The 11,564-nt window shown below is 33.1% G+C and overlaps 1 protein-coding gene across 5 annotated transcripts in view; it reads left to right on the forward strand.

The window, feature by feature from the left end:
• STXBP5 (syntaxin binding protein 5) overlaps positions 1 to 8,067 on the forward strand; it is a 182,573-nt gene extending 174,506 nt beyond the window's left edge. For all 5 annotated transcript variants that reach the window (XM_059400904.1, XM_059400906.1, XM_059400907.1 and 2 more), the window contains 2 exons: positions 1,522 to 1,742; positions 3,474 to 8,067. In XM_059400904.1, the coding sequence (XP_059256887.1) occupies positions 1,522 to 1,742; positions 3,474 to 3,515 (263 nt within the window). In that variant the 3' untranslated portion in view covers positions 3,516 to 8,067. The remainder of the gene's footprint in view (positions 1 to 1,521; positions 1,743 to 3,473) is intronic.
• The last annotated feature ends 3,497 nt before the right edge of the window (positions 8,068 to 11,564 follow it).

Genomic DNA, 11,564 nt, shown 5'->3' on the forward strand with positions numbered 1-11,564 from the left:
TGATAAACAGAATGTCTTCTCTCCACACAATGGACTATTATTCAGTAATCAGGAAGAATAAAGTACTGATGCATGCTACAACATGGTTGAACCTTGACAACATTAAGTGAAAGAAGCCAGACACAAAGACCACATATTGTATGAATCCATTTATATGAAATGTTCAGAATAGAACTTATAAAAACAGAGTCGATTATTGATTGACAAGGACTGAGAAGGGCGGGTAGGAAGTGGCTGCTAATAATTAGCATAGAGTTTCTGTTCTTGTTTTTGTTTTTGAAGAAAATGCTCAGGAATTAGTGATGATGGTTGCACAACTTTCTGAATAAATTAAAAGTTGCTGAAGTGTTCAGGGATAAATTTATGGTATGTGAATTATGTTTCTAAAGAAAAATGTGTGCTGAGCGAAGAGGAAAAATCTGACCTCATTCTTTAACAGAATTTAAGACTTGTAGTAATCTAGGTATTAGGTAATCAAGGTCTGGATTATGTAGGGAAAGGAAGGAGTGAATTTCTGAGATCTTTTGAAGGAAAAAATTGGTCTATTTGTAAATGACAAGATAAATGGAAAGAAGGGGGTGTAGAATATGGATACTGAAATAGAATAATGAATAAATTCTTCATTTTTCTTCTAAGCTTAAGCTTAGTATTTAAAGTATGAGAAAGCATGGAGTAAATAAACTAAATCAAATCTGTACATTTAATTTATCTTTAATTTTTTCTAGACCTAATAGTAATTTTTTACAATTATGTAAACTCGTGTCATTATGCCCATCATTCATGTGACAAATTATTACTAGTCCCCTTTTTACACAGATTTTATTACATAAACTAATATAGAGTAGAAAATTAGTATACATTCTGGTTTTGCATGTTTAAAAACTATCTAAAAGTTATTAAAATCCTATAAAAACATTATGAAGTGAAATACAAAAATACTTCAATTACATTGTTACTGCACCTAAAAATTGTGGTTTTTAAAAAATTTTTTATTTTTTTTTTATAAACATATATTTTTATCCCCAGGGGTACAGGTCTGTGAATCGCCAGGTTTACACACTTCACAACGCTCACCATAGCACATTCCCTCCCCAACGTCCATAACCCCACCCCTCCTTCTCCCAACCCTCCTCCCCGCAGCAACCCTCAATTTGTTTCGTGAGATTGAGTCACTTATGGTTTGTCTCCCTCCCAATCCCATCTTGTTTCATTTATTCTTCTCCTACCCCCTTAACCCCCCATGTTGCGTCTCCACTTCCTCATATCAGGGAGATCATATAATAGTTGTTTTTCTCCGCTTGACTTATTTCGCTAAGCGTGATACCCTCTAGTTACATCCACGTCGTCGCAAATGGCAAGATTTCATTTCTTTTGATGGCTGCATAGTATTGCATTGTGTATATATACCACATCTTCTTTATCCATTCATCTGTTTAAAAATTGTGTTTTAATGTTATATAGTAGGATTTTTGTATTAAAATTTTTATTTGAATTTCTCTTTCACTTATCAAATCCGTTCAGTTGGAGAATCATCCTCAGGAAAGGCCTCAAGGAGTCTTGCACAGCATATCCCTGGCCCTGGCGGCATTGAAGGCGTGAAAGGAGCAGCATCTGGAGTCGTTGGTGAATTAGCACGAGCCAGGTTGGCACTAGATGAAAGAGGGCAGAAACTTGGTGACCTGGAAGAAAGAACTGCAGCTATGTTGTCCAGTGCAGATTCATTTTCTAAACATGCACATGAGGTATGTCTATCAAACAAATATTTAAACAAAATAACCTTGGTAAAGCAAGTATGAAAATTGTTTTTTTTTTAATAGCTATTATATTTCTACACAAGGACTTTCATTTATCCTCTGTACAATTGCAAATTCCTGATTTTTGCCACCAGAGGGAGCTATGACAAGACTATGTTTCAGTAGCCTTTGGTCTTTTACTGAAGTTTATGAATTATGAAGGAAACTGCTCACCGTCAGGCTTTTTGTAAACTAAGTCAATGATTTTGCAGATGTTTTTATGGAATGCAGAGGCCTCCAATTTTACTACTAACTTCTAAAAATGGAAATAGTTTTGCCTCTCTTCATTGTTTAGGTTGGTCTATATAACTAAAATTGATGAACATTTTAATTTAAATAAACAATACTAAATCTGTCTGTAGACTAGTTCACACAGAGGGTGAATGAGATGCATTTTTGCAACAAATTTATTTTGATAACTTTGGAAATCATGGGACCTTAGAAGCTAATGCTGTAAAAAAGGGATCCCTAGCTGGCCTTACAAGTATACTTTATTCGCCAGCATAGTAACACCTTAGAAAATGACCTTAAAGGCAATTAGGTAGAATATAGATCTTCATTTTGACACAGAGGTCTGCCACTCTGTGATGCCTTACACTGGGTTACTTCACACACTTAGTTCCTACCCTAGTCCTTGAGGACATTTTTAATTTGTTATCTGAAGGAACCATATTAAGGTTATTTTTACATTTGAGTACCCAATCTATCAGTAATAGCTCTCTAAATTTTTCAATCAAAAGTCATCATTTCCTTGCTCAAGAATGCTGACACTGGAATGCATGAAAGAGGTCACTTGACCTGAGAGAGATTGTCCAGGGCTTCAAAGAGATTTGGAGATCCCTCGTGAGTCCTTGTACTAAGCTAACACACACCTCAGATATAGGCTAGTGGCCTTGGTGAAGAATTTTGTTGGCATAAGCCTGCATCTGACTGTGATCTCTAATGCATTTAACATTTCAGCCAATTTCAGAATATACACACTCTAAGTATTTAGCAAAGAGCTCAGACTCAGACTGAGCTCTTCTTTTTCCTTCTACCAAAAGATATTTATGAACCATATTTGAGAGTCTGTAAAAATAATATATTGAGGTGGTTAAATCCATGGATTCTTTAATCAGACAGTGGGCTCAAATCCCAGTTTCACCATTGTGTTACCTTTGGTATCCCGTATAAGCCTTATTCTCTTTATTTATGAGGAGAATAATCATCTCTAACCATAGAGCTGTGAGGACCAAATGAATTCATGTAATAAAGGTGTGCCATACAGTGTCTACCTCAGAGTAAGTGCTCAGTGAGTTTTGGATGGCAGCAAGAGTACTGATGTCAACCTTTCATTCATCAGGCTTTTTAACCATTATTTTTAGCTCAAATCAGAGAACTGAAAGTTACCTTATTTGTAATGCATTAGCTTAGGTCACCAAAGAATATACTGAGGTGACATTTAATTATATCACATTTCTAAAAAATAAGAGAACCTTCTAGGCTGTAGTTCTTAAATAGTTATGGTCTTTTCTCTAAATGGAACAGTTCTTATTGCTTTCGGTATAAATTGATATGAAGTAAGCCATATAGTAACACTATAGAATGTTTCAGGATGATAGAATGTTTTGGAAAATATAGAAATCATTTATAACATAAATGTTTTGCCATTTTTAAAACACTTTGTTTTCTCTCCTTCAGATGATGTTGAAATACAAAGATAAGAAGTGGTACCAGTTCTGACAACCAGAAATCCAAATAAGTCCAACTTCAGCCAGAAGGAATTTTCCTTTTTTATTTTATTGATTTCACTTTAGGAAAGTTAACATTAAAGGGATGTTCGTCACTGGATACTGTTCTTTCCTAGCACAATCATGCACTGTTTTACCTCAGTCATGTGGCTTTACCTAAGGAGTGTCCACGCACACTCAAAGTGGAGTAGGTGGTATGTGCCGGCTATGAGTTGACAGTTTGGGAACTAAGCAGGTCACATGTTACAAATGAAGAAACAAAGGGGAGTGTGGAGGAGACCTGGCAGGGACTATTCCTGGATCATTCCTGTATTAAACTTTCATATGCCAAAAGATTTTGTGCTGTTGTATCTGCCATCAGTGTTTGACCTCTTTGAGGGAGAGACAGTAAGTCAGAAGTCCTGAAGCTGAAGTAGTTTGTTTGTGTCATTGACTGAAATATAAACAGCTGTCTTGGACTTTCCCTCCCTTAAACTGAATGGTCATCAGTATCATTAGTGAAAAAGAAACAAACTGTTTGTTACCATATCTTTAGACAGATAAGCTGAATGGTGGGCTTTAAATAATAAAAACATACACATAGTTGACTTGTGTATGGGCTACTCTTGGATTCTTGTTATTGTATACTTGTGTTTAGTCCATATTTTGTCAAAAGCAAAACAAGGTGATACATCACTTTTCATTGAAAAGAAAAGTGTAGAGCATGACTGAACTGCTCATCATTCTGGGAGTTTCCATGTAGTGGCTATACAGTGTGGAAAGTGAGAAAAACCTCCATTGTGGTGAGGAGAATACTTCAATGTCCCTTGTCCTCGTTCTCATTAATTCAGCTAAAGGTGGATTTGACCAAAATAGTTACTGGTTAAATTTGTAGAAATGTTGAAATTGGCTAAGTTTTTAATTTTGCTTGAATTTTTATAAAATGTTTAACCAAATGTACCTTTGCATTATTTAATTAAAATTGCTAAAAACAATGTTTCATTATTTCAGTAAAATGCTCAGCTCCCTTTTTAAAATACCCTTTATTTGCTAACAGTTCCAGTACACTCAGGTGATGAGCCAATTAAATCTTAGTGCACATGCTGTCGCATGGAAAATTAACAAGCATCTGTTGTCAATAATTATCTATATAAGAGTCTAGTCTGATGACCTACAAAATATTTTCTGTAGAAATATACTATAAATCTGTACATGTCCTTTCGAGGTTTTAAAAAGCCAAAAGGAAAGGAAAATATGTGCATTTTTGGTAACTAAATTATTTCTGTATTGGAGTATAATGCAAGTGAGACTGTCAATGAAAAACAAATGATCTGTTCCTAAGACAGCATTGCAGACAGGGAAGAGATGACTTTGTAGACCTGCAAGTAAGTGATATCATAACACAGGCTCATCTGAGATGATTATTGGTGGTTCTTAAAGCAACAAAGGAAGAGCAAAATGGAAGCATTATACTTACTCTTAATGAAATTTAAATATTTTCTTCTATAAAAAATTGTTTAAAACATTTTCTTTTTTCATTAAGAGATAAACAGCACAAATTGATAGCAAACTTGATGGTTGCTTTTTCTATTCCATATGATCATTTAAGGTATGTGTAGAACATCTTAATTTCACACAGTCTGTTATGCATCTTTTCCTCTTTATTCTTTTCATTAATAAAGCTTTTATGTTTACATTTTGTAATGTGCACTATGGGATACAAACGTTTACATTAAAATTTACTTTGAATATCATTAGGGAGGGACTAAATATATGTGATTAGAGATAATTGATCGAGCCAAAATAAATATTTTTAAAGTAATCTTTTTCAAAAGGTTTTGAATTTGTAGAAAATACCTATGGATAACATGTTTCTGTTTAGTTAATGCCAGCGATACGGTGAAAAGTCAGAAGTTTACAGATGGCGAGTTTTGTATCCTATGTTATCTAACAAATCCGTTGTTCCATGATCTGTCACAGGAAGTATTAGGCCCTTTTTTAAGGTAGAGTTTTGAGAATGTCATCAATAAAATTAACAGTATAGATTTGAAGTTGAGAAGCATTAAGTAAAATAATATACTGGTGGATTCCTCATTAGGTAGAAGGGCATATTAGCTCCAATTATTTAATTTGCTCTGTTATTTTGTGTTAATTGTACATCAGCTTTATTTCTGTGGTCATTTTTCCTGATGTATATAAAATGAATTAATCCTGTAATTATTTTCAAATAGAGAAGTAGATACATTTATCTGAGATGGATTTTATAAGAAAATGTTAAATCAATATTTTGAGTTATTTTATTTTGTTTTTAAATTAATCTACAGATTATGCACAGCAAACCTAGAAACTCATTTAGAACTAGAAAGCTTGAAGTATTTTTGAGAATAGGAAATAGCTTCTCCGAGTTATACTTGATTCAGTCTGTAGATAAGAGACAGTCTGCAGTAATAACTAACCCAGGGAATTTATTGTAATTTGAGAGGTAACATCTTTTTTTTTTTTTTTAAGTGCAAAAAGTAAGTCACCAGCAAGCCAGGATTTCAGGAAAACAAACCAAAAAAAAAAAAAAAAAAAAAAAAGTCAAAAATAGAAAATATTAGAAAGATGAAAGATTTGTGTGTGCTTCCTGCATATCCTCATTTGAGGACATTATTCTTTGTTGCATTTGTCCTTGGCTCTAAAATCATTAAAGTATTCGTTAATTAGCATCTTGTCAATAGGAAGTTGTTTCCCTATATGTACCACATATCCAATTCACTCTTCAAACTTAAATTCTATGTGTTTGCTTAGAAAGTTATTTGAAATCTTAGTACTCTGACAAATTCTGTATATTACATCCATTTGAAGATTTGCATCATCTTAATCTCCTGGGTTTGCATTTCTGTTTAAAAAGTGTTTTCAAAAATGGTTATAGATATCACTGAGCTATGATTGACTTCTTAATTTGCTTTTCTTTATGTATGTGAAAAAAATGCTGCTATTTGTCTATGTTATGTGTAGTATATTACAATTTAAGTACAGTACATTATAGTGAAGAAAGAAGCATTTCTTTTGCTTAGACCTTAATTGTAGGTTTCTCTGAAGTTCTTTCATGTAGATATGTGAGTGTTTTAAACAAGTCTGAAAGTGTTACACATTTTTAGGTTACAAGGGTTGAAGGGAAGACAGCTGAGGAAAGGAAGGGGAGACCCCCACGGAGTACAGAGTTTTACCCTGAGTTCCAGATTCCATATATGTTTTGCTGAAGGCATTTTTTCAATGACATTAGAAAAGCTATATCCAAAGGTAAATTTTTTGTGGCAAAGATTTATTTTACATTTTAACTTTGGGGATTTTGTTTATTTGTTTTTGCAAAATAAAGAGCACTGAACTTTAAACTTGAATTTTTTCTGCACTTTTTTAGGTAATGAAAACTTTTTATTATCATTTAATCCACATTTCTCAGTTAAAATCAAATGATACATATGTATAAAACATACCAAAATCATGAATATGCTGCTAGCTGCACCTTTAACAATTAAACTGATCATAGTCTTAAAACCTTTAATAGGGCTTTATATAGTTTTCAAGGAAAAAAATAGTAAAAGCATTTGCTGTATGTTTCAGTGTTCTAGGTCTTACTTAAATTATTGCAACACTTTCAGATTTGTTTTAAGATCATACAGTAACATGTTATATTTATACATACTGCTAGAGAATATACTTTTAATTTTAAAATGAAATTTTTATAAATGTACTCTTTAATTTTAAAAATGGTGAACTTGTTAAGTTTAAGTCAAAGTACTTATAAAGTATGTATATTATCCATACAAAAGTTATGTTTTACGCTTATACTAAGAAATATTGGTATCTCATATCGAGATACAATTAATTCTAGAGAATCATACATTATTCAAAAGTCTTCACGCATTGACAGGAAAGATAATCATTAATATGGTTTAAAAGAAACCCTCTATTGAGCATTTTCAAATATTAATTTTATTTTGGGAAAAATGCCCACAACAATAATTGCAAGATTTTTCTCACTAACTACAGCTTGCTGTCGGACGCCTACCTTAACTATTGTTTTAAGAAATATATATATATTTAAAATAGTTTTCCAGGTATTTTCTTCTACCTTTTTTAAAAATAAATTTCCAAAAATGAAAACAGAGTTTATGTATTTTTGTCAATGAAGGTTTTTATTTTGTAGTTTATAGAATTTGTTCCTTATCAGTTTGATACTTGATCACTATTCCTAGACTTTTTAATCTGTATTTACTTTGAAAAAGAGCACTTCTCTATCTTAAGTGTCCTCCTTTTGTTCTTTTCCTTTTTAGAGTGTTTGTTCTCTTCAATTGAAATTTATGCCCACAAATAATTTTTTTTCATTTGAAAATGAATGTGAAGATACTGTTTACAGCTTTTGTTAATCACACTTTTCATCACTGATCAATTTCTTGTAAAGTGCTATGGGGATTATTTTTCCTGTGAATATTAATGATCTTATTACTGTCACAGAAGTTTTCAAAGTTCTGTGGACAGAAAATAGTTGTAACAACAACAAAAATTAAAAGGAAAACTTTAGTTTACCTTTCTCAGCTGAATTAAATGATTTTAATAACTTCCCAGTTATCAGGGTTATAACATGGCTTTCTTCAGTTACTAATACAATCTTAAATTACTTGGCACAATTCACTTACAAATTGAGTACAGCAGTCCAGAGCTACATATAATTGCTCTTTTTATTGCATATTGCACTACTATACATCGGAAAAATCATGAATGTCAGTTTTGCTGGTATTTTGCAATGAATGAGGCTCACAGTTTAATTTAAAATTTTATAGTGTATGAGATGTAAATAAGTCAGCACTAATTTATTGTAGATTGTTTGGCTCAGGCATTTAAATGGACATAGGCTAATGGCAATGGAATCCTCTTTGACTGGGAGTTTCATTTTTTTAAATATACTTTGCTAAGTGTTTTGTGTTGTTCGAACTTTGCTTCAGTTGAAGACAAGGTGAAGAGTTAAAAAAAAAAAAGACTCAATATGTCAATAGAAAGCAATGCAAAGAGTAAATCATATTTTAAATTTTTTAAATTTTTTTTGTAAATAAATGGTACTGTGATACTTTAGGTGTGACCTCTGCTTAACATGATAGTTAGAACCAGAAAAACATTTCTTTCTAGTTATACTATTGGTTCATTGTAAATGCATCACCAAAACAATATTAAAAAGAGCAAGGATAAGTTTTCCTAACATTGTCCACATCAGGGGCAAGCATGCTTGGTATAGAGCTCTAGCTTGTGTCTACCTTAAACCCGCAGGCAGTTTTCAGTTGCTGCACTTTTTTTTTTTTTTTATTTTGTTCAGTCCAGTAACTATCTTAAAGGTAATTGCTGGAATATGTATTTTAAATATGGTAAAAAAAAAAAAATCTCTGTGTACTGTTTCATTTTAAACAAAAACAAAAGCACTATTGCAAACACTAAAAATGTGTCAAACTTTGTAGTTATTTTGCATTCCTGTACTTTACAAAATGTCATCACAGCAAAAGGTTTAAAATTAGGTAATGAAATATTTTTGTAAATAAATACCGTTAAGCTGGTATTTTAAAAAATGTATTATAATGTTTCTGGAAAATGTTCATATATATGTATATGAATGTCTCTTTATGCTGAAGGGCTCTGATTGGGCAAAATAAAATACTCTAATCTCTCCTGAAACTAAACAAGCCCTTTTTTCTGGAAAATGTTTTAATTTTTTTCTCCGAATTGTGGAATTAATCCCATTAGTTTAACCTAAGCAAACAATAGTTGTAATAGATTTCTACATTTGCAAAGATAAAGTCATCTCAAGTAAGAAAAACTATTTTTCTTAACTAGGTGGGATTTTTGGTAAAAGTCATGTCCCCTGCATTGGATAGGGTGAGATCCCCCTATTGTAAGAACTTAACAGTAGATGAACACTTCTTGGCCTGCAGTACGTATGGAATCCCCTGGGCATCTTGTTCAAAGGCAGATTTGGATTCAGGGTATTGAGGTGGGGTCTGACCTCATTTCTAACAAGCTCCCACGTAGTATAGATGCTGCTGGTCTGTGAAAAGTACTTTGAACAGCAAGATGATAATTTCCATAACTGGCATTTTGCCAGTTAATAGTAGTGTGCAACTACTTGTACCAAGAATGAATATCACATTAATGGATTTAGAATAATATAACTCAAAGAAGACCCAATGGTAGTGTCTCCATTGTATTTCCAAGTAAAGAATATGGTAATTCTTTTATTAAATGAAGGTTTATTGGTTTTGAAATCTATAACTTTACTATCCACACGGTGGCAGTCATGTCTCATCTTATTGTCTGAGCCTTTAACAGGTGCTTACAGTAGCCTGTAACAAGGGAAAACCAGACATTACAAAAGACTAATTTTCATTATAATTAATTTTTATTCAGAGAGCTATTAAAGTCTTGGATATGGAACAGAAAAACGTATTTCTAAGCTATTTGTTATAAAGTTATACAGAGCATTTAGTAGAATGATCTAGTTTATTATAAAAAATTATTATTTTTCCAGAAAATCTAGGCATAAAGTGATAATTTTAAAAACTAAAGAAAGATTGTCTTCATGTCTCTTTTTGTGGTCTTTTAGAGAACCCCAGTTGGTGTGTCCTGTGTAAATAGTATAGTGCCATCCACTGTTTTATAGAAACATAAGTCTTCACAGGAGTTTACAGGAAGGTTCTGATTATTTTTCATTACTTTAAGGATAATATTATTGCTACATCATTGTACTTTTTTTAGTTTTAGTACAAACGTGATCTTTTAAAGAAGAAAAAACTTCAAGCCATTTTACTTTTCATACTTTATCTGCATAAAATCAGTACTCTGTGTTCACTCAAAACAAATATTCTAACCCTCAGTTTTGGTCATATTATATAAATCTTAACTATTTATAAAACAAAGCAACAGGGGCACCTGGGTGGCTCAGTGGGTTAAGCCTCTGCCTTCAGCTCAGGTCATGATCTCAGGGTCCTGGGATCGAGTCCCACATTGGGCTCTCTGCTCCGCAGGGAGCCTGCTTCCTCCTCTCTCTCTGCTTGCCTCTCTGCCCACTTGTGATCTCTCTCTGTCAAATAAATAAAATCTTTAAAAACACAAAACAAAAAACAACATAGTCTTCAATAACTTCTTTTTAAAACAACATAATAGTAAGATATACATTTCATTAATAAAAACAAAGTTTCAGATAACACAGAATATGTTGTTAACTAGCAAAGGAAAGTAGAGAAATACCAAGCTCAGGTTCTTCATTTTCTTTCTCTTGCAACGTTTCTGTTGCAGTTTTCTGTCATCCATGGAAGACCTAAAGCTCTGCTTAATAGATATTCTGGGGGCGATCAACAGCTTTATGATCACAAAATGCATGTATGTGTGTAGGTGTGTTCCCAAACAAAGACCCCTTTGTTCAGCTCTCCCTGATGGAAGTTCATCTCTGAGTCTTCTCTCCCTCTTCCTTCCTCCCTCCCTCCCTTCCTGCCTCATCCAGTTCATTTCTGCCCCTCTATCTCTGATGATGCCTATCACCCCAAATCTCTTTTTAGTGTTTATTTTAACCAAACATATTTTGCCACTTTAGGGTGGCAGGGAGTTCTATAATTCTCAGAGGGTTCCCTCCTAAATACTGGGTGAATTTGTAAATAGTTTTTATAAACAATAATGCTATCCCTATTCATTGCTATAACCTTCAGACACTCAAAGTCTAGGCAGATAAAGCAAAAAACAAAGAGAAAGTTTAGCACACAAAGGATGTGCACTGAAGCAGAGATTTTGGAAGCACGACACAGGAGGAGTGTACGGTGTTAGAAAGCACTGTGCTGGCAGCCCTCAGTTCCAGTCCCAGCTTCTTTGCTGGGGGGGTAACCAGATGATTTCCCTTTCAAGACCGAAGTGTCCCAAGAATTCATTAGCATGCATTATATGCATGGGTATAAAAGAAGACCACATTTTTAAAAAATGTTACCCTCCATGTTCCTTTAATAATAATGTGACTACAAAAATCATTAGTCTAAACAGGGGTTCT

Source organism: Mustela nigripes, chromosome 5, assembly GCF_022355385.1.
Source record: "Mustela nigripes isolate SB6536 chromosome 5, MUSNIG.SB6536, whole genome shotgun sequence".
In the NCBI taxonomy this organism is placed as follows: domain Eukaryota; kingdom Metazoa; phylum Chordata; class Mammalia; order Carnivora; family Mustelidae; genus Mustela; species Mustela nigripes.